Source organism: Penicillium rubens, assembly GCF_028828025.1.
Source record: "Penicillium rubens strain IBT 27055 chromosome Unknown utg000002l_segment0_segment0, whole genome shotgun sequence".
Taxonomy (NCBI): Eukaryota; Fungi; Ascomycota; class Eurotiomycetes; order Eurotiales; family Aspergillaceae; genus Penicillium; species Penicillium rubens.
Window position 1 is genome coordinate 7,050,539 of NW_026890600.1, and position 22,230 is coordinate 7,072,768.

Consider the following 22,230-nt stretch of genomic DNA (forward strand, 5'->3'; position numbering starts at 1 on the left):
TTATCCACATTCGTCATAAAATCATTTACCAACTACTCAGAGGCCAGAGCGGCCTTGAATTCACTGACAAAGTTGAACACTTCAGAGAATGTGTTGTACAACGGCACTGGCGCCACACGGACAACGCCCGGCTCCCGCTTGTCACAGATGATACCCGCATTCTGTAGGCGTTCGGATACCTTGTGCAGCAAGCCAGGCTTGAGCAAAACACTCAGTTGAGCACCGCGGGCATTGGGATCTGATGGAGTGATAATATCATACAGACGAGTCTTCTCGTCGGTATCCTTCAGAAGCAGGAACTCCAGGTACGCCGTCAACTTCAGTGACTTTTGGCGCAAGTCGGCCATGGAGGTCTGATCGAAGACTGACAAAGCCGCACAAAGACAGGTCAGATCAATGACTGAGGGGTTGGAGACCTGGAAGCCTCCAGCTCCAGGAATAGGCTTGAACTCTGTTGATTTGGTCAGCATATGCTAGAAGACGCATTGCGAGAGACAAATAGGAAGAAACTAACTGTTGTCCATCTTAAATCTCACCGACCGATCACCACCATACCATCCTGTCAAGCGGTGACGGAACTGGGGAGCATCTGGTCCGGCGCTATAGTCAACTTGACCATGTCTCTCGTGCACGAAAAGACCACCCATTGCGCCGGGCCCGGCATTGCCGTACTTGTACGTGCACCAAGCTGCAAAGTCGACGTTCCAGTCGTGCATCTTCAGCTCCACATTTCCATATGCGTGTGCCAAATCCCATCCAACAACGAGATTCTTTGATTGGGCATACTTGGTGATTGTGGGGATGTCAAATAGCTGTCCGGTGTAGTATTGGATACCGGGCAGAAGAAGCAGCGCTGCAGTTTCAGCATGCTCGTCGATATAGGACAGGATTTTCTCTGTTGAGATTTCGTATTGTCCCTCATCTGGGCCAATGAGAATCATATTCTCCTTTGAATCTAGGTCGTGCCAGGCAATGTGTGATTCGATTGCATACTATGAGCATGTTAGTGATGGGTAATTTGTACAGCGGGTTATCACAATATTAGCCCTGAGAGGACCATTCTCATTGTAGTTTGTCACTCACATGATCACTGGGGAATGCCTTCCAATCCATGAGAATCTTCCGCTTGGTCTCCGTCGGCTTGTAGAAGCTTGCAAGCAACAGGTGGAGATTCATAGTCAACGTTCCCATGGCTGCGACCTCCTCAGGCGCGGCCCCAACAATGCGGGACATTGAAGCAGCGGCCTGTTCAGACAGTAGCTGCCATTGTTTCAATGGTGAATCTTCAAGATCGGTGAAGTGTCCACAGACACCGATGGACGACCAAGTATCCAACTGAGCCTCCATGTACTTTGACACGGCCTTGGGCTGGATGCCCAATGAGTTACCGCAAAAGTACGTGCTTGGCTCTGACGAGAGACCTACATAACGTTGTTAGCAATAATCAAACTATATTTGGTGTTCCCCGCTGGGATATAGTTTCTCACCTGGCTTTGCCAACTTCTTTGTGGCGAGGTTAGCCTTGGAGGGGATAATAAATTGGTCGCGGAATTCACGCAGAGGATCCGCTGCATCCAGAGAGGCGGCATAATCTTGTGATGCTGCCTCTGCAGGGAAGACTGGCTTAGAAGCTTTGGTACCCGTCATATCTATAAATGCTGTGGAAATGGAATATAAATGGAATATAGAGTGTAGCAAGTCACAGGAGAATTTGAGTTATAACCATGAATGAGGGGAACGAGAAAAAACGGAAATGCTATTGATTTTTATAATTCCCCCATTGCCGAATCGGAGACGAGGGAGACACAGCTGCAACTTGTCGTCGTCAACCCGGATGTTGTTCCGCTTCCGTCTTCCCCGATCCGTCTTCTCACCACATAACTACATATGTAGACATCCGTATACCTAGGTAAGCCTATCGTTACATCATATTAGACTTAATTTACTGACCATCCATGGATTCTACTAAATAGCAGAATAGGTATAATAGGTAGGCTATTGACTATGGACTATGCATTACATGCATCATAATGCATCAATATTTGCAGGTGGTTTGCCTCCTATGCAGGTCAGCTAAGCAAAGAACCCAACATTCTTTGTTGGATTGGCTACCATCCCCGAGTCTTCGAGGCCTTGATCACATCCTCAAACTCAAAAAGGAGTTATTTCCTGTTTTGGGTATACTTATTTGACAGGAGACTTGATCTATGTCTCAAACCCTTTTCTATATCCCTCGCTGAACAAAGTGGGTAGAACGAAGAGACGGTTGATGTATCGCATCAAGAGGCGGAAGACGGATATAGATCCGGATAGCTTCCGGACTGTATAGGTATTTTGAGTAAATGACCCCGAGGCAAGCCGATGCAGGAAGATATTTCAATATTGAGACCATCCTAGTACTAAGACTATACCTCGCACTATAAACATAAAAAGCAGTCGTTCCCCTTTGTCTTTGTTTATACCACGTCTGCCGTGTTCTCCCTCTCGACCGGGAACCTCCTACACCAATTAATCCACAATGTTGCAATCAACAGATGCTGTTCTCAATGATCTCTTCGAAGGTTATGCTGAGCAGGGCTTCCTCCCAGATGGCCTTCCGCTGGCCAGAATCTCAAACCCTTATTACGAGATTTGGGAGGATATAGCCAGCCAACTCCCGAACCTCATCCAAACAAACCAAATCCGCGAGAGAATCGACAATATGCCCGTATGCACGACTGAGAATCTTCAAACAGAACCAGAATGGCGACGAGCATGTGTTATTATGGGATATTTCACTCATGCCTATATCTGGGGAGGAGAGACCCCAAAAGACGTAAGCGCCCATCACCCCGGGCCCCGGGGCCCTTTCCAAGGTTCCTTTCCGTTCAAACAAAGAAATCCCATTAACATCCAGACAACAGAGGCTTCCCCCCTCAATCTCAAAACCCTTCCTTGAAATAACAGCACACCTCGAACTTCCCGCCTGCGCCACTTACGCCGGCCTCACATTATGGAACTTCATACCTTCCCACCCAGAAGCAGACATCACAGACCCGGACAATCTCCATGTTCAGACCTCGTTCACCGGCACGAAGGACGAGGAATGGTTCATGGTAATCTCCGTCGCCGTTGAAGCCAAGGGCATCAAACTCATCTCGCTGATGAGGGACGCTTCTAAGGCAGTTGCTGCCAATGATATAGACCTTCTCACTGCCTTCTTGTACAGGTTTGCCGATGGTTTATGCGACCTGACATTGACTCTAAAAAGAATGTACGAGCACAACAATCCGGCTGTCTTCTTCCACCAGCTTCGGCCGTTCCTGGCTGGCAGCAAGAATATGGGTCATGCTGGTCTGCCCAGGGGTGTGTACTATGACATTGGTGATAGTGATAGGGTGGAAAGACCAGAGAATTGGCTCCAGTTAAATGGTGGAAGTAATGCACAGAGCTCGCTGATCCAAGCACTTGATATTTTCTTTGGTATTAAGCACTCTGCGACGGATGGGAAGCAGACTGGTGGTCCGAGTTTTATTCAGGTAAGAACATCACGGGATACCAGTTTCCAGTGCCTCTGTCTCAGACATGTTTCACCAAGTATTAACACCAACGACAGCAAATGCGAGACTATATGCCTGGTCCGCATAGGCGCTTCCTTGAGGAACTATCCGCTCGAGCTAGTGTTCGTCCGTTTATACTGGAGTCGCCGGTTCAACAGCCTAAGGATGCGTATAACGCAGCTGTGAACGAGCTGAAGGCTTTTCGCGATACACACATCCAGATGGTCACTCGATACATTGTCATGGCATCGAGACAGCCTAATCCAACTGAACAAGGAAAAGGTAGAATGAATCTAGCCACGGCTAGCTCTCACGCGAAGGAAGCAGGCACGAAGACTAAGCTTGCTGGGACTGGTGGCACGGATTTAATACCCTTCCTGAAAAAGACCAGAGACACAGTTCAAGATGCTAAGTGCTAGGTGTTCAGATGGACGTGCGATGATTGAACGAACATATTGTGATATAGATTTGTCTTTCCGTATTGTAAATTGACATTGGTTGCCACCAGTACTATGGTTCAATATGGCCTTCCTAAACAAAGAATCGCATCACGATCTAGAGTAGGATACATCCCGAGATCCGGAGGTACATCCACGGCGATATGACCGTATCCTCGTAGGGTTTCCCCTTCCCCATGTAAGTGGCAGATTCCGGAGTCAATCTTGTTGCAAACTTGGTATGAATATGGTTTGGATAGAATCCCTGGTGCTTCCCAAGATCGCCGCCCCCATCTGGCAGATAACGAGGAAAGGGCCCCATGCGAGTCCCAGGCACAAACCTGCGATGACGCAGATATTCGGGCCTGTTGGTCGTATCTGGCATAATGCAATCATCGTGGTGAACTCGGTGGAAACAGAGAGGCTGGATCTTGTGGCAAGGCGATTCACAGAGGTGTAATGACATAAACTTCGACTGCCGGGGGGCAGTAGAGCCTCTCAGGAGGGTCCCAGCACTGAGGAGCGTTTGGACAAGGGTGATGATGCTTGTTGGTCAGGCACATCCTGACGGGGTGCTCAAAAGCCTATCACACTGCAGCAATGGCCTAGGTTCTCGGCTTAGAAGAGCGTCTGGAACGATCACCGCTTCTTCGTGTTGGCGGGCACACCCTCACTCTCTCGCAGCTCGGCCAGATACTTCTCCCTCTCGATCAAACGCTCCTTCTCTTCCTTGATCATCTGCTCAACTGCTTGAGTGGCTTCGGCCATGCGATCAAGCTCTTTCCTCTCGGTCGTCCGACTGTATGGGTTCCCGGGCGTATCGCTCATCGGAATATCCGCCGTCCTCTGCCCAATCTGCTTGGTATTCTTTCCCTTGCTCTTGCCAGCCTGACCACCAGCGAAGCCTCCAGTGAGGATCTCGTAGAACGGCTCAACGGGCTCGTTGAAGATGATCTCTTCGTAGTTCTGGCTGATTACATCCTCCCGACGCTCTTTCATTCCCTCCGCATCAGGGCCGTAAGGGTGTAGCTTCAGGCTGTGCCACAGGGTCTGCGGCTTCTCATTCGACTCAGGCACAAAGTACAGCTTGATCTGGATTTCAAATTCACCCCAGCCAGTTTCTGTGACTTCGAAGGGCTGCTGCTCGACCACGCGGACATTTTGGGCGTATGTCTCATGCAGCTTGAATTGGACTTTCTTTAGCCAGTAGGAAATGTCCTCGCCGTTGACTCCCTTGACGAATATCGTCCAACTGTGGGTGTGGTCTGGAGGACAGTCTGAGGGCTTATTATTGGGATCGAAGGGGGTCGCTACACTGCCAAATACTGTGTTTATTAGCTTGCGGCGGTTGGCGATAATGCGCTCTTTGCGGAACATACCAAATGGTCGGAAGGCTGAGACGCCCTGCGAGCGTGTTAGTTCATGTTTAGTATTTCCCGGGGCATGAAACTTACCCTGACACGCTTGTTTCCTGTTGCAGATACCATCTTGCACGTTGATGTTAGATTGTAGAACCGATGAACACGGATTGTCCAGAGCAAGGGCGAAACGGAAGAAGGATAATCCGTCGGGGCTCAAGTGGCCCGACAAGAAGGCGAATGATGCCGAACGCTAACTTCAAAAGTCCTGGTGAAGAGACAATTACCTTGAACAATTGAACTATTTCGCTTATTGAAGAGCATGATATTCACTTCCTCAACTCAGCTCTAGAATCTCAATTGTGAACCTAAATAGCCCGGACTATTGTTCCGATTCCTTAGTGATATCATTCTCCGGAGCTATCCCAAAGCTACAGCATGCCGACCAAAAGACTAGTTGTCGCAGGAGGAAGCGGCTTTTTGGGTTTGTGATTTGCATTCAGTGCAGAAATATCAATATCATTTACTGACTAGCTATTCCAGGATCCAGAATCTGTAAAGCTGCAACAGCAAGGGGATGGACAGTCACATCATTAAGGTCGGTTAGCTTTCTCGCCTATGTATGGATCTATGGAAGAGCACAAACTGATCTTTGTCTAGTCGATCTGGTGAGCCCCGGTGGGAGGCAGTCACTGATTCTCGTGAACGGCCTAGCTGGGCAGGCTCCGTGGAATGGGCCAAGGCCGATATTCTCAAACCAGAGAGCTACAAGCCACATTTACATGGCGCCTCTGCTGTTGTCCACTCAATGGGCATTCTATTAGAAGCCGACTACAAGGGCGTTGTGCAAGGGAGAGAACCAATTCTCAGTGGCCTTCAACGAGCTTTTAGTACATCTAAGCTTGGAAGCCAAAACCCTCTAACAAGACAAGAGGGCGAGGCTTTGGAGCCAAAAGAGAAAGATGGGCAGCTGACCTATGAGCTGATGAACCGAGATTCAGGTGCGGACAAGAGTTCTAAAGTCTGTTTTGAAAGCTGACACATGTGTGATTTAGCAATTGCACTAGCCCAGGAGTCCACCAATGAGCATGTCCCGACCTTCGTTTACATATCTGCAGCGGCCGGGGCACCGATTCTGCCGGCCAGGTACATCAGTACTAAAAGAGAAGCGGAGGCAACTATCACATCCACCCTCCCGGACCTACGGAGCATCTTCATACGCCCGGGCTTCATGTACGACTCGAGTCGGAAGTTCACGCTGCCAATTGCAATGGGTGGTTTTGTTGCCTCAGAGTTCAATACCTTCCTCGGGAATAAGCTTGGGTTCCTCGGAACTATGGCCGAAAAGCCCCTCAAAGCCGATGTTGTGGGCGAAGCGGTTGTCGAGGCATTGGAGGATGAGTCCACCAAGGGTGCAGTCGGAACAAAACAGATTGAGGCACTTGCAACAAAAGCCTGGCGAAAGACGATGCTTTAGGTCTGTTGGCTGATCAAGTGACCTGTATGTTTGTAAAACAAATTTTTTTGGGCAGAGGGGAAAGCGCGTGGAATCTCTGCTGGTTGATTGGTGCCTATTCAGGCACAGCTGTATAGCTCGGAACGTCCACTAATGTAAAATATTGCAATGAATTTCACATTCAGCTTAAATCATGGTGCCACGTTCGAAGCTGTCCCGAATTTCGGTGGTGTACTAATAAAAAGTGTTAGTAAAAGGATCACATAAAGACAGCAGCGGAAAACTGACCTTGTTGTAGAAACGAGCGAGTTTCTGGTTGAACTGCCTGTTCTTCTCGTTGATGTATGTCACATCCGCGTCATCATCACCACCACGGCGCTCCTTGCGTTTCTTCAGGCGCACCTCCTCTGCCTTCTGGATATCGTTGACCAGTCTGTCAACAGCAGCCCGATCTGGTTTGCTCTCCGTAAAGCCAGTCGAGTCCGCAGTGGAATAGAAGCTACCGTTCTTATCAATTGCAATCATTTCACCGTCCTCGGTCTCCACAATCTCTAGATCGCCGTTGGCTGCGGCTCTCTCGATCGCAGCAAGCTTTTCTTTCTCGTAGGACTCCAGATTCGGCGCCATCTCTCTCAACTGTCTCTTGTAAATCTTCCGGGCATCTTGAGTGTAGTCCTGGAAAGCCACGTTATCTCGGTGACGCTGCTTCTTCTCCATGCGTCTATCCCACTTCTCCGATTCATCCACTGTCCAGTCCCATGCCCGCTTGCGTTCAAAATCTTCTCCTGCGGCTTCCGTATCCGCTTTGAGGAGGTTGTGGGAGGCGAATGCATGCTTGCGGGACAACGTATTTAGCAGGGCTGGGTCGGTAGTCAGACGTTGGGACTCGGCTGCAGTCTCTTTTAAGTTGCGCTCCGTTGCAGATTTCTATATGTTGTGTCAGTTATTCAGTTATGTGGAGGGGTTGGGCTGGCCAAGCCTATTGATCCGCGCAAGCCATTTTTGAGGACGACATACAGCTCGAGCCTGCAAGGCTTTGAACCTATTCATTCTCTCACGCGCTTTTGATGCACCGTCATCCTTTGTGTCATCTGGTTGAGTTTCGACTTTCTTTTCGGAAGATGCGACAGGCGATTCGCTCGTGTTCTCAGTCGGTTGGTCAATGGGCTGTTCTTGGCTCGCCTCGTCCTTCGCGGATTTATCCGCATTCCTGGTTCGAACCATAATTCCCTTGGGTTGATCAATAGATCAACAGCAGCTATGGATAGAAATCGGTAAGTGTTTCGTTCGTAGCTAGGTTGATAAGGAATGGCAGTTAGCTGGTTGACGAAATAAAAGCGCGAATGCGGCCCCCACACCGCCTTCCACGCCGCCCTTGATCTGCTGGGCAAGACCCCAGACTTGGGTACAGTCCTTATCGGACCTTTATCTTCTCCACATCTTCTCCTGGAGATCAGCTTCAATCCAGTCGACATGGGAGGACCGCCTACTCGGTTGCTGCTGCTGCAACCAAGACTACAGCTTAGCACTGGGAATACTCTCTCGCGGCAATTGGTGCGCAGCCTCCATCCCGCAACCATTAAACGACCCCGTGACCCATCACCATCTGAACTGCTTCGGTTCGCCCTGACGGATTCAACTGAGCCAATTCATGACTCGAATACTAACGAGGTCTTATCTGGATACCTCCATGGACAATTTGCTACCGAGTGGAAGTTCAACACTCCACCTCCGCCGTTGTGGACCTCCCTCAAATGGCTTACATCGCGGAACCGAGAGTTGTTGTGGGATCCCAGTAGCGAAATGGCCGATGTCGCTTCCTTACGGAGTCTAATTGAGAGATACGTCAACGACAGACATGGAGCAGAGATATTGCAGTCTCGTAATTGCTCCCAATTACGTGACGTTTTGCGACGCTGTCAACGGAACAACACATTAGCAGAGATCCTGACGGTGATGCATGACCTGTTTGCAAGGCTGAAACGTCTCCAGCTTCCTGTTCATCCCAGGATGTACGCTATAGCGCTGTACTTTGCATTTTATGCTCTTTCGCCTTCAGATTTGAGGCACTTCTTGTATAACCATCACCACATGGGCATTCGAGCCCTAAATCTCCGAACAAGTCTGCAGATAATCCGAATTTGTTCAGAAGCACTCGACTGCAAGGCTTTTGAGGACCCCTCCTATGATCCCAATCCCATCCTTGCTGAGATCACAGGTGAAGGAGGACTCGTGGCACAAAAACACAGGTTGCATGATACCTTGTTCTGGACGCAACCTACTGATCAAATTGGCGACCGATTCAATTATGAAAACGAAGCCCAGTATTATATCTGTCTACTTGCTAGGCTTGGGAGTGATGAGATACTTCACACATGTTGGTCTCATTTCTTGAAGAACATTCAGCCTAAAAACTCTCAAAGCTGCATTGCTGCCTATGAGGTAGTGCTGTCTCTAGTCCGAAATGTTCAGTCCGAAATAGGAGTGAAATGGTTGGAAGATATCTCTCAACATTGTGGTGATAACCTGCCATTCATTGCGAAGTTTTCCAATGTTGGATTCCTCCTTAGTGACCCTATTGTGGGCGAGGCACTGCCTGACCTAGTGAGGGGAGAAGACTATCTTGAACTACTTGAGGTTTGCCTTGAGGACATGGATCGAAGGACGGATGTTCAATGGAGCCCTGAAAGCCAAAGGCATTTCAGTACGGCCTTGGACCCCTCAGAATCAATCTGGGAAGCATTTGATGATCAACTTTTACCGAAAATAGATAACAAATCCGTTGACTCCAACCATGGAGGACAGTTGTATGCAGAACTTATGGCTCATGGCTGCTCCAAGTCTCCGGCTGCACTGGGCAGGGTCGCAGATCTGTTGAATGACCACGGCGGACAGCCCCAAACGATCATCACTCGTCTTGATTGCAATGTAGCACAGCTTGATGAAGTTCGTTCCAAGCTTGAATCCCTCGAGCTCCGATGGGTACCAGAACAATCACCGATTGAATTTTCTAACTCCCAAATTCCGGCGCTGCGTGATTTGTCTGAGCCTATGACCCCATCTACCCTAGGCCTTATTCGGGCTCGTTTCATCATTCACGGAGTTCCTCAGATGGGGATCGACAACTTACATTTGATGCAACTTGGCTGCATGGATATGCGGCATGGTCCAGACGAACCATGGCAACCGTCAGGCTACATCGTGGTTTGGGACCGTCATTACGGGGAACTCCTCGGGCTTTATGTTGGGCAGAGCAACGGGGTCATTGACTGTGGACCAGCACCCTCAGATGGCCCTTTTGGTGCCTTGATGCATCTCGAACTCCCAGGCAATCGTAGCGAGCGAATACTTGGTCGCCTTCACGCTCGGAATTGCTCGGGTCCTTACTATCTGGATGTAGATCCAAGTGCAGATTTAGAGTATTGAGTTTTCTCCCGTGCGAAATATCCATAAAATCATTAAGTTGCTGGAATGAGATGAATCATGGACTATTGATATGACTGAGCGGTGATATGCTTTGGCAGAATCTAGATGTGTTGCTTTGTAGGCATATCCTTTTCGGCTACTCTTCCATCTCCAATATGACTCCCATATAACGAAAGCTTTATATTTTGCTCTTTCATCTAAAATCCAGTGAACCCAGCTCATGAACCTACTGCCAATCAACAGTTTTGATCGGCAGCTGACTAGGATTCCGAATCCCAACTTGGCCTGTCTTGGGTGTCCGCGGAAATGTTATCAGTCTACCAGTGACACGCACTGAGATGCGTCTTCCACACAAATATGGAGCCAAGCCTCCCACGCCATGTGCAATATCAAGACCGTCGGTAAGGATGGGGGGACGCCACCCATTTGGTATTGGTATCGAAGCCCCTCGTAGTCTTGGATATTCCCGGCTATGAGTGGTATGTTTTTCCGAATATCTCTTCCTATTCCGGCCAGTTTGTGGTGATGGACATATGGAGACCCCGATTCTTGCACTCCTGCAGCACGCAGCGGGCGTCTTCTAGGGAACTACAACGAAGAGGCAACGCAGCCACACTGCTACGTGGGGTTGCATACCCAAAAACTTTGACTTGCATGGGTTTTCAGTCCTACGGAGTACGGAGTACTCCGTACGTCATAAGACATTCGATTCTCATGCACCAAGAACTGGAGTGAGGTCTAGTCCAAAGTCGACGCGAGTCCCTAGAACTGCCGACAAGGTTAGAACTCAAATACCCTTGACGAAACTCGACCTGCATCTGCAACTCAAGGACTTCCAATCCACGTTGGCCTTCCAGCATTGGGCTGCAAAATCTTCAAAAATGGCCCCCAGCACCCCAGCATTAGCAACGTGCCACATATGACAAGAGGCACACTTCTCGGATCCGACAATAAAATTGTCTCAAGCGCTTGGACCAATCTGAACCCGTCTAATCTTAGTACTAGTTCGTTCGTCTTCGCTAAAATTGCACGCCGATCGATCGAACGGCAAGATACCATTGGCCATTTCTAATTGGAATTGCTGTCAAAGTCCACTCAGAGACCCACGAGCAGGGGTTGCAATGGTAAGAGCGTCCTGGAATGTCAATTGACTCTGAATCTCAGGAAAGCTGATGAACTTGCCAGGTTATACGGTTTCCCTCCGAAAGGCTTACTCCTTGCCACCCTCGAAACTATATTGCCCTAGGACTACCTCGTGTCCCTACCAAGATCATCCCACCACGACGGTGAGTTCCAGTGAACACTTCCAAATTCCCCATTGTTGGGGGGGGAAGGCAGATCCTTTTCTGAAGGATTGCCAAGCAACGGTTTGAACGCCAATCACCACGCCTCACGGCAGCTTCCAGATCCAGTCACTTGGGATTTGAAGAGTCGGTTCCCAGCTCGCCGGAGGCTTGTCGGTCAGCAATCGGCAAATTTGCTGTACTGTACTCTACAAAGCGGACATCTGAGTTTTTCGCTAAAACGCCAGTTACACCGTACAATCCGCACACTTCGTACGGAGTGCTGTTCACACATTCTGAAAGCCAAAACACATAACCCCTCTGGTCGTGTGCGGCCCACAACCCCGTAGACCGGTCCGCAAAAAGCCACAATTCGACAAGGTCTTTGTCCATTTTTTCTTGCCCCGTTCGCACTATGCCGATGGGTCGAGACCGGGGCTGCACTCCGTACGCCAACACGAGATACTTCAAGAGCACCCTTCCCAAGAAAAGCTTCCCGGTTGTACATGCGAGTTCCACAATACAAAACAGCTTCCACTTATATTCGATTGCCTGACCGTCTTTCGAGAGATCGGAGACCATTTTCTGCCTTCATTCAGCTCACGCACCATTTCCATGGAGGCACAGCCCACACACCCATGTCCACGCCCACTTGTGTAGTTCTGGTCTCCCCTTCTCGTGGCAAAACCCACTCGGCCCGTTCCCCGTTCCCCCGGCTCTTCCCTTTCTCATTACCGGTGGATACGCCAATCGTAGGGTATCGAAGTGTTTCGACTAAGACAAGGACATTATTCAATACTGTGACCTTCACCATTCCCACTCCCCTGTCATATTCCAGCCATCACATGGTTGGATAGCTCGGGGAAACTGGACAGGGGTGATTAAAATTTACTGTGGACGTTTCTTTTTTTTTTCTTTTTTTTTTCCGATCCCTAAGGAAAATCGGCCAACGAATCCCCCCGAGGGAAGTATAGAGCCAATTCGACAGGGCGAAAAAAAAAAAAAGAAGAAGAAGAAGAAGAAAAGATCATACCGAGCTAGTGTCATGAGGCGTCGCTGTTAACCGCCTGCGTTTACATGTGGAGCATCAGATGCCTTCATTGACCGGATATGTTTTTCTCTTTCCCATCAAGACATATAATTCTATCTGGGACATTGACTCTGTTCTGATCGTGATTATCTGACCGCTTTGTGCGTTTCATTCAATGCCTCGTCTGCAACCTACCTCGTCTGAAACCAACCCCAATACGGCAATATCTAAATTATAACACAAGGACCACCTATTGGGACTTGCGCAAGTCCCCCAAACAATATATGGCGAGGCCACCGCCACAGCAATGTGGGAATTCCACACCTGAACGGCCATACATCGACTCAGGTCCCCGCACACAACACCGCGGCCCGACACCCATGCCATATCCTTACCCACATGAGCCTCGACAGATCATACCCCAGAGCACGAGCTATGGGCGCCCTATGCACGGGGCACCTCTTGGTCCAAGGCTACCTGCCTTGGTTGTTCCTGAAAGAAGCACAGATCCCCGATATATGCTTTCGTCCGACAATGCCTACATGAACACACAATCTACGCCCCAAACGCTCCCTCTCCGACCCTATCACCAATATCCGGGAAGCTCTGATGCCCGCGGTTACTACAACCCGTACGATGAGAGAACGTACCCAACTTCGGGCCATGCTCGTGACTATGAGAGTCACCGGAGCTGGACATACGACGTGGAGTCCCAGTAAAGTCCCTCTCTTTTCGTTTCTGTCGATTGAACCGCCTCTATCTGTCAGTGCTCCGTCCTGATGCGATGTCTTCGGCTTGGAGAATTCGAACACAATCCTCCGTCTCATGTCACATCTGTGACAGGTTACACAATGCAGAGGAGACATTCTAACAAGAACCACATTCTGACAACGGACTTTTATATAGACACAGCAGCAGTTCTACGGCCATGCCCAGCCCCGTCTGGTCAGATAAAAGCGCAGCCACCCACGCATTCAATCCTATACTACCCAGCATTCACCAAGACCCGAAACCACAGTCCCGAAACGCGAACTACAGAATGCCACACGGCTTCGACAAGCTCCTCCACCCTGAACCGGAGCCACAATCACCATCACCCCCTCCACCACCCAGACGACCATCCACCCAATCCCGATACCATCTCCACATCCGACAGCAACCCATCGCCGCACGAGCCTGCGGCGCAGGCGACAGAGACCGCCGCCCAGTTGACCCACCCCCAATCGTGCAGATCCTCCTGACCGACTTCGACTCCAACTCACAAGAAGACCGGGATCTCCTCCAAGACCCCCGCTTCACAGTAGGCTGTCTACTATTCCCCGTCTCACCTTCTTTGCCATATGCCGAACCAACAGAAGCACATTCACGCGAGCGCGATCAGGAGCGAGATCAAGACCGGGACGGAAACCGCGATAGAGAACGAGAACGAGAACACGAAAGAGAACGAGAAAGAGAAAGAGAAACAGACGGCGTCGCCCGCACAGACGACAACTTCTCAACCCCATTACTATCGGGCAAAGCCTTTATGTCCCCCTTCTACGTCGACGCCGACCCAGACCCCAACTCCGCTCCCGCACACCCATCCTCCATATCCGATCCTCATATCTCCAACCCCCCTCACCACGTTTACAACCACGCCGCTTCGCGCCTCCACCAACCAGCCACCTTTTTCATCTTCGCGGATCTCTCGATCCGCTCGGCGGGCCTATACAGGCTGCAGTTTCGATTGATGAATTGGGGCTCTGTGGAGGATACGGGACAGTCGATGCCGATTCTTGCGCAGGCGTGGTCTGATCCGTTCCGGGTGTATCCTGCGAAGGATTTCCCCGGGATGAGGGATTCGTCGATTCTTGCGGAGGGTTTGAAGGAACTTGGGTTTGTGGAGTTGAAGACGAGGGGTCATGGGAAGGGGAAGGGGAAGAAGAGGCGGTGATTTTGATTTGTGAGTGGTGGCTCTTGTCAATTTTGGGGGGGGGGGGGGGTCTTCCTTTTGTCTTCTTCTGCTGTGTTGATATTATCATCCTTCGAATATATGGGTTGTCAGTCTGGAGTCTGTGAATGGCTTTGTCTCGGGTTTGGCACGAGGAAAAGGAAAATTGGACTCGGGGATGAAACACGGCGTTTGATTCTTTTCTTCAATCATAACGACAGTTCTGAACTTTTGCTTTTCTCTTCTGTCGGTTTTACATGGGATAGGCGAGATGAGACATGCATGCTTGGGAGCGGGGGATAGATAGAAGAAAAAGGTATCAAGGCCGAAAAAAGGCGCCAGAAAGAAACATTGCAATGATACCATATTGGGATACAAGGACAAAAATGTACAGCATACATATTAAAGGTATAAACACAACGGCTCTAAAGCACCTACGCAAGCCTCAAGAGCTGAGGAGGCAGACCAGGGTTGCAGGTCTGGTCTTCCCACTTATCCTCCATTTCTTTCAGCCCTTTCTCCGGTAACGAGGTAGGGAGACCCCTTCGAGCAGTAAGGTTGTACACCTCACGGCTTTTCTCCATCTCGCCATCCTCGCGAAGGAGCAAGGCTAGAATATACCCAGCCTCATTGTTTCCCATATCAAAGGCAAGCTCGTACCAATCCATCGCCATCATGCGGTATGACTTGCGGTCGAGGGGTTGGTTGAACAAATCATTAACCCACTTTTCTATGGGTTCGAAACGTCTCAACCAGGCGTGGCGCGCGGCATAGGCCTCCTCCCTCTTCTTGGCGTCTCTCTCTGCTTCGGTTGTAAATTCGCCTTGGGAGATGCGGTAATAGAAATTGGCAAGGTAAAAGCAGGCTAGAGGCTGTTGCCCCAATGCAGCGGCGGCCATGTACGATTCGTACACCTCGTATCTGTGAGGTTCATCCGTTTCCAACACGGAGATGGCATAGTCAGTCATGGCAAGCGGGTCGTAGAACTCCAAGGCGGCGCGTCGCGTGGCATTCAGGATGCCCTGTAGACCCTGTTCCTTCTCAATAGCAATAGCGTACATCCGCCAGGGCGATTCGAAGTCGTCCACTAACCGTATATCCTCCCAAAGGGGAGGGCGTTTGCTAACGGGTTGCAGGTATGGCAGAATCTTCTGCTCTAGGAGCCGGGCGGCTTGTCCGTTCTCGCCACGCCAGATGAGCAGTTTGGCATATAGCATGATCGCTTGAGGGAATTCATCTTTGAGAGCCAAGTCTTTGATCTGCACCATGGGCTCGGTGTTTCGGTAAATATCCACGCCTTCGAGGCTGATGTACTGGTTCACCAAATCCACAAGGGCTCGGCGCGAATGTGCTTTTGCGCAGCCGGTCAACGCCCATTCGTAGATGTAGCGGCCTTTGGAAAGGGGTCTCAGAGCGAACGCGATTCGATAAACAGCGTCGACATCTATAATGAAGTGCAGAGTTAGTCTAAATCACCCAATCCATAGCCTTCCGCTATACACTCAATTGAAATTGAAACTCACCTATTGAGATACTCCGTATAAGACTTGCGGAAGGGTACCGCGAGTGCGACAGCCTGATTAACTGTTCACCTACAGACCCAAACGTCGCGATGTTAACATCCGGCGGTAAGACGAAGCCGTAAGTCTCATAAAGGTGACGCGTGGATTTCTTAAACTCAGCCAATGTTGGTTCAACATGCGCAACACAATAATGGTTCCAAAACCCGTCACGGTCTAGCGTCAATCCATTTGGGCCTTCTAACACATCCTCGGGTACCGCTCCCGCCCCCCTCTCTTGTTTTCGAACAGATGGTGATCGGCGAGAAGGCCTAATAGCTGACCGTGATTGAGTAGTGTGGAAGGGTCGTTTCGATGCGGTTGGGTTGCTATTGGTGACAGCTCGAGCGGTGCAAGCTTGCAGGCCGTTGTGGCGCAACGCGTGGGCTTTTGGACAGAGAGCTTGATGTAATTGACGCCATCGTAATGGGAAAATCAATGGTCTGGCCATTGAAAAGAGCGCAGAGGCAGATCGTGGGGGTTGGTTGGGTGAGGGGGAAGTTTTTTTTCTCCGAAGCTCTGGGGATCGGGAACTTCACCGCGAAGCTACTCCGAACAGTTGACATTTAGATCTACCAACTTTACTATACGGCAATGTAGTATTTAAAGAAGATATTTACTTATTTTAAAAGCGATAGAATAGCATTGATATGCTAAATGCATCAATTAACCAAATGAGCCCTCTGTACCAGACGGTCCCAGAACACAATGCGTATAATGTACATTTTGCCTTGATCTGCCAGGCCAAACACAATAAATGCTCAACAAGATCTCTCAAAAGCAAGAATCAAAGAGAAGAAGAACAGAGGAAAAGACCAAATGGACAACATCTTCCCCCGACTCTCTTCTCAATCTACCCCCTCCCCGTACCTAAATAATAACACAGCTTTTACTCCATAGTCGCCTTGGCACCGAGCGCCTTGAACGTCTCAATGAGCTTCTCCGCCTCTTCCTTAGGCACAGACTCCTTCAGGACCTTGGGCACGGCCTCGACGAACTTCTTGCTGTCCACCAGCGACAGGCCGAGCATGGTCTTGATCTCCTTGATGACCTTGGGCTTGGAGGTAGGCTCGAACGACTCGAGCTTCAGGTTGAACAGTGTCTTCTCGGCAGCAGCGGGAGCAGCCTCCTCCTCCTCGGCAGCAGGAGCGGCCGCACCGGGGCCACCACCAGCAGCCATGGCGAAGCCGCCAACGGGAAGGTCGGGGATGTTCAGGCGGGTCTGTGCAGGCGTTTTGATTAGCAATGGTTCGGATAAATACTTCAATTGAGTAGAGTGACGATGTAGATAGACGCATATATGGAATGTCCGCATGTTCTGTTTGGAAATCCATTGAATATGTGTAGATTGTCAAACCCACCTTCAAGCTAGACACCAGGTCGGCAGTCTCGAGCAGCGTCAATGTGCTGATCTGGTCGACAATTTGGGAAATCTTGGGGTTGGTGGTAGCAGCAGGGGCTGCCTCGGTGGATTCGCATCGCCGGCTGCTAGGTGTGCCACGGGCTGTGAGGTATGTAGCGGAGGTCGCGATGCGCAGGGAGGACGGGCGGACGGAGCCGGAGAGCTGTCTGGCGCAGCGGGCTGCGGCCTGGGTGGAGAAGGACATGGCGGAGGTGATAACGAGAGAAGCCCGAGAGAAAGGAAAATCAGAGGAAAGTGGTGGGGATTGGAATCGCGGCTCGTTGATATCAAGACCGAAAGGAAACACTCGAGGAAAATCTGGGAGTGGCACGTGATCATTTGTTGTGCCTCAGGCAAATATGTTTATCTAACTAACTATCAGGCAAACACCGCCGTAGCACTAACTATAGTTAGTTAAAGGTATGATCAACTCAATTCTGATATCCTTTTCATTGTATAAGATATCTGTAGAGAGTATCTATGAAGAAAGCAAAGAAAAAGTACTGGAAGAGAAAGGTAGTCCAATTTACAGTGGTTCTCAAAAAGCGTATCATCGTACGAAGATCTATAGGCCTCATATTATCAAACAGCATCCAGACCCTCATCGCTCCTTTTTTTAAAGAAAATTTAGTCCTGGTCCCAATCACCTCCACCCTGCGGAGGCTTGGGTCCTCCTGCCTGTCTCGAGACAATGATTTGGTCGACGCTCAGCACCGTCCGGGCAGCCTCACTGGCCAGACGGATCGCAGACATCTTCGTAGCCATAAGATCTAGAATACCCTCCTCGACAGTGTCCAGAGTGCCATCGGAGTCGCCAATCTCAAGGTCCACACCCGTAGTCCAGTAGGGTTCCTCCTCTTCAGACGAGCCCTCCTCCTCATCCTCCTCGGAAGATGACTCGCCAGGAGCACTGGCGCGGTGGTGTGCGGTGTACAGACGCGAGAGAACCTCGGTGGCATCAAGACCAGCAGACTCGGCGAGTGTGCGGGGAACGACCTCGAAGGCCTCGGCGAACTTGCGGATGGCGTACTGGGGCAGACCGGGGGTTCGGTCGGCGAAGTTGGAGATGCGCTCGACGAGCTCGATCTCCGTTGCACCGGCACCGGGCACGAGACGGGGGTCCTTGGTGATGGCCTTGACGACGTTGACGCCGTCGTCGATGGCACGCTCGACGTCCTCCAAGTGGTTCTGGGTGGCACCGCGCAAGACAATGGTTGCTGTGCGGGTGATGGCGTTAACATCCTCCTGGCGGAAGACGGTCACTCGGTCACCGCCAATCTCGGTCGTCTCGACAACATCGATCTGGCCCATCTCATCGGGCATGGGGGCGCCCAGACGAGCCAGAGGTGTGGCGCCGACAACGCGGCACAGGCGGCGGAGCTCGAACTTGGACAGAATCTTAATGACCAGGATATTGAAACGGTTGAGGTAGTGCATGGCCAAGTCGCCAACAGTGGAACCGGCAACGACCACGCGGAGGCCGGAATCGTAAAGCTCCTTAATAGCAATCTCCAGACGATCCTCCTCACCCGAGGTGAAGTCCATCATCTCCTGGGCATTCTTCAGGAGAACTGTGCCCTTGGTCTCGGTCTGGCTGATATCGATGGGGCAGCTGAAAACGCCGACCTTGGCCTTGGTGGCCTTCTTGATAGTTCCATCGGGCTCCCGGGGGAAGACCATACCCTTCACCACCTTTGACTGTTCCAAGCTACCACCCATGATCTTAACAACTCGCACGTTGTCGACGTTGAAGTTAGCGGGGTTCCTGGGCAACACAGCCAGAACAGCCTCCGCAACCAACGCAGCCAAAGCATCTTCCGTACCGGACTGCTTAGAAGCCACCACTGTGCGGAGAGCCTTGCTCAAATCTGTTGCCGATCGTATTTCCTGGAGTCTGTCGACCTCAAGGTCTAGATAAAGTCAGAAACATTCCCCCACTTGTATACTTGTATATCCACAAAGCATAATGGAAGGAGAGAGAGAGAGAGAGGGGGGGGGGGGGGCGGTTGGGAAACATACCCTCTAGAACCTTCGAGGCATAGTTCTGAGCCTTCTCGTATCCAGAAACAATATCACTCGTCTTGAGGCCCATACGGATCAACTCCTCTGCCTTTTTCAACAACTCCCCGGCCAACACAATAACCAAGTTGGTACCATCGCCCATCTCCGCATCCTGCTGCTGACTCGCCATAACAAGTAGCTTAGCAGCGGGGTGAACAACATCCAACTCACGAAGAATAGTGGCCGCATCGGAGGTCAGAATCATCTTTTGCAGGTGGTTGATGACGATCTTGTTGCGGCCATAGGGGCCCAGGGAGGTCTGGACGGTTCCTGAGATAGCCTGGCAGGCTTCGATGTTACGGATAACGGCTCCATCTTCAGCATCGTGACTATATGGTAGGAAACACAGATCAGCCAATTGCTTTGCTTCTTTTTGAGGGGCGCCAGATAGGGAGGTCCCTATTGCGGTGGGCTTTCTGGCTCCCCGACTTTTCGAACTCACCTCTGGTACCCGGGCTTGAAGAGCCCCGCCTGGGAGGGACCTGGAATTGATAGCGACATGATATTAGGTCGCGTCCGAAGGAGATGCGACTGGATATCAAATGGGTTGAATGTGAGGGAGTGGATGGAGCTGTTGTGCCGGGCAATTTTTGGAGCTGCGGTGGTGGGTTTGCTCGGTTTGCACGAGGGGGAGCCCGCCAGTTGCCCAGTTGCTTGGCGTCTTGCTATAGATCAGCAACTTTACAATCTTATAATCCTTCATACTTTGTATGTTTGATATGATTTTACTTTATGTCTCAGGAGGTCTGTAATGGGAGATTCTCTCATGTTTATTAATACATCGACTAATGCTATTATACACATGTGCAGTTACCATCAATTGCACTATTGACTTGGATGCTTGATCATCTCAAATATGAGATTTGTGAATTATAAGCAGTTCGGAAACCAGGCACTAGGATTATTAGCAACTTAGTATATCGAACAAAGGAAGAAACTCTTACTGTATCCTTTAACAGAGCTGCACCCATTCTCCTCGTAGGTTGCTTCGGCCTTGTGGAGCCTATGTGGTCGAATTAGTAACAGTCAATAAGTCAACGCAGGGGAAATGGTCATACCATCCTTGAATGGCTTCCATTCGGTTGTAACTCTGCTATGAATTAGCTATCATCCACGTATGGAACTTTTCTACGCCTACCGTTGGGTGAGTGGACATGAACTGTGGAGGGGCCTGTTTCTCCTGTTCATGCATGCGAGCCCATCTAGAAATTATCAGCAAAGTCCAAGACGCTAACACATGTCATGTCGACTCACAGTTTGACGGCGGCCTCAGGGTTGAAACAGGCTTTGGACATCATCACTGGAGACAATTGTTAGCGACACAATCGCAAGTTGATCCTAACTTCAAGGGTTCATACTTAGTCCGATATTGTCTGCTTCAGCCTGTAAACAGAAATTAGCCAAGTGGCCGTAGAATGAAAGCGAAGAACCAACTATACCTCTTGCGTCCGCGAGTTTGGCAAGCTATACATGAGGTTTAAAAGGAAAGAGGAAAACTGTCCGGAGACATCGAACAAGAAAGAGATAGCGAACACAGCTCCTAGGGTAATGAAACTGTTGCTCATACGCTCTGCGGGATGGTGGGCCACGACGTGAGCAATCTCATGTCCCAGCACAGCAGCCAAGCCATCCTCGTCTTTGCAAATGGGCAAGATACCCGTGTAGACGAATACCTTTCCCCTAAGCGAAGCAAGACAATGTTAGCCACATCCACAACTATAGAACCCAAACATCCAGTAAAACGTACCCAGGAAGTACAAAAGCATTGACCATTCCATCGTCCTTGATAACATGAACCTTCCAATCAGCGCCCTCGATATCCACTTGCGGGATCAACCGCTGCAGGACACCATCAACCATGCGAGTAAGAGGATGGTTATGGGGCAGGATCTTTCCACGCTCGGCATTGAGAACCTCGCGATAACTCTCTTCGCCCATGTTGAGCTCTTGGTGACGAGAGACGCAGTTGAACCGTCGTCGACCGGTCATCTCCACTATCTCCGTGTTGTATAGATAGAGTCCCGATATCCCCACGCCAATAATAACAAAGTGGTGCGGTTTTGCATTCTGCACTAAGCGGAAGACGAGAGGTTGTCGGGAGCTCCCTCGGAATCGGTTGTATTGGTTCTGCCTTTGTTGGTAAGGAGATTTATGGCTTGAGAAGAAAGTGCGCCGGTCGCTCGGGGAAGGTGTGTGGAATGAGAGTTGTGATTGGAGTCGGCGTTGTCGTAGGGGTGCGATTTGAGAGTGCAGAGAGGTAGCCCAACGGGTAAAGAGTCGAGGGCCCAGGGTATTGGATAAGCGTGATGTTTGAGCTGCTGGTGAGGCGGCCTTGAAGTGGGTGGAGGGCTTCGGCGATAAGAACTGGTATGCGCATGCGCTGCGGAATGCGCGCGCCATAGATTGACGGAGCATGGTCGAGAGCCTGTTTAGCTCTATATTAGATGTTGTCAGGAAGAGGATTCAAGGATTTTGCAATGGTCTAGCTCAACCAAACCTCCCCGGGGAAGTTGCAAGTTGAAGGTCCGAACTGAGCCACACGACGATAAGCAGCCACATTCCGTAGCCTGGGATCAACGTCATCCATAAGATGTCTCCAACCTTCGATCCTCTATTGTGAGGATATCCTACGTCCTTATTCGAATCGACCCAGAAAGGCAACAAAGACACAACTCACTACCTAAAGATCTCTTGCTCTCGCAACACATACATTTAGGCCCATGAGTTGATCCACCTGAGATATTGAGGC

The 22,230-nt window shown here is 50.3% G+C and overlaps 10 protein-coding genes across 10 annotated transcripts; 4 read left to right on the plus strand and 6 right to left on the minus strand.

Moving 5' to 3' along the window:
* Positions 1–32: 32 nt before the first annotated feature.
* N7525_005147 (kynureninase) lies at positions 33–1,647 on the minus strand (the record flags this gene model as incomplete). The annotated part of the gene is made up of 4 exons (XM_002565087.1): positions 33–451; positions 515–992; positions 1,084–1,421; positions 1,488–1,647. 4 exons carry the CDS (start codon positions 1,645–1,647, stop codon positions 33–35), a joined length of 1,395 nt encoding a protein of 464 aa, XP_002565133.1.
* An 871-nt stretch (positions 1,648–2,518) lies between these two features.
* On the plus strand, positions 2,519–3,958 carry N7525_005148 (indoleamine 2,3-dioxygenase; the record flags this gene model as incomplete). Its single annotated transcript, XM_002565086.2, has 3 exons — positions 2,519–2,815; positions 2,904–3,518; positions 3,596–3,958. The coding sequence occupies 3 exons, from the start codon at positions 2,519–2,521 to the stop codon at positions 3,956–3,958; spliced, it is 1,275 nt and encodes a 424-aa protein (XP_002565132.2).
* A 657-nt stretch (positions 3,959–4,615) lies between these two features.
* Positions 4,616–5,463, minus strand: yaf9 (YEATS domain-containing protein YAF9; the record flags this gene model as incomplete). The annotated part of the gene is made up of 2 exons (XM_061213293.1): positions 4,616–5,380; positions 5,431–5,463. 2 exons carry the CDS (start codon positions 5,461–5,463, stop codon positions 4,616–4,618), a joined length of 798 nt encoding a protein of 265 aa, XP_061070314.1.
* Positions 5,464–5,772: 309 nt separating this feature from the next.
* On the plus strand, positions 5,773–6,811 carry horA (ubiquinone biosynthesis protein COQ11; the record flags this gene model as incomplete). Its single annotated transcript, XM_002565084.1, has 4 exons — positions 5,773–5,818; positions 5,878–5,932; positions 5,995–6,335; positions 6,390–6,811. The coding sequence occupies 4 exons, from the start codon at positions 5,773–5,775 to the stop codon at positions 6,809–6,811; spliced, it is 864 nt and encodes a 287-aa protein (XP_002565130.1).
* A 165-nt stretch (positions 6,812–6,976) lies between these two features.
* On the minus strand, positions 6,977–8,014 carry N7525_005151 (pre-mRNA-splicing factor SYF2; the record flags this gene model as incomplete). Its single annotated transcript, XM_002565083.1, has 3 exons — positions 6,977–7,024; positions 7,079–7,717; positions 7,808–8,014. 3 exons carry the CDS (start codon positions 8,012–8,014, stop codon positions 6,977–6,979), a joined length of 894 nt encoding a protein of 297 aa, XP_002565129.1.
* Positions 8,015–8,263: 249 nt separating this feature from the next.
* On the plus strand, positions 8,264–10,216 carry N7525_005152 (uncharacterized protein; the record flags this gene model as incomplete). The annotated part of the gene is made up of 1 exon (XM_002565082.1): positions 8,264–10,216. One exon carries the CDS (start codon positions 8,264–8,266, stop codon positions 10,214–10,216), a length of 1,953 nt encoding a protein of 650 aa, XP_002565128.1.
* A 3,241-nt stretch (positions 10,217–13,457) lies between these two features.
* On the plus strand, positions 13,458–14,462 carry N7525_005153 (velvet factor family protein; the record flags this gene model as incomplete). The annotated part of the gene is made up of 1 exon (XM_061213294.1): positions 13,458–14,462. The coding sequence occupies one exon, from the start codon at positions 13,458–13,460 to the stop codon at positions 14,460–14,462; it is 1,005 nt and encodes a 334-aa protein (XP_061070315.1).
* A 431-nt stretch (positions 14,463–14,893) lies between these two features.
* Positions 14,894–16,469, minus strand: N7525_005154 (uncharacterized protein; the record flags this gene model as incomplete). The annotated part of the gene is made up of 2 exons (XM_002565078.1): positions 14,894–15,903; positions 15,983–16,469. 2 exons carry the CDS (start codon positions 16,467–16,469, stop codon positions 14,894–14,896), a joined length of 1,497 nt encoding a protein of 498 aa, XP_002565124.1.
* A 438-nt stretch (positions 16,470–16,907) lies between these two features.
* On the minus strand, positions 16,908–17,625 carry N7525_005155 (mitochondrial 54S ribosomal protein bL12m; the record flags this gene model as incomplete). The annotated part of the gene is made up of 2 exons (XM_002565077.1): positions 16,908–17,240; positions 17,380–17,625. 2 exons carry the CDS (start codon positions 17,623–17,625, stop codon positions 16,908–16,910), a joined length of 579 nt encoding a protein of 192 aa, XP_002565123.1.
* A 422-nt stretch (positions 17,626–18,047) lies between these two features.
* N7525_005156 (chaperonin-containing T-complex subunit CCT8) lies at positions 18,048–21,896 on the minus strand (the record flags this gene model as incomplete). Its single annotated transcript, XM_002565074.2, has 10 exons — positions 18,048–19,330; positions 19,440–19,810; positions 19,924–20,146; positions 20,426–20,484; positions 20,540–20,571; positions 20,620–20,683; positions 20,736–20,781; positions 20,840–20,864; positions 20,921–21,161; positions 21,229–21,896. 10 exons carry the CDS (start codon positions 21,894–21,896, stop codon positions 18,048–18,050), a joined length of 3,012 nt encoding a protein of 1,003 aa, XP_002565120.2.
* Positions 21,897–22,230: the final 334 nt, after the last annotated feature.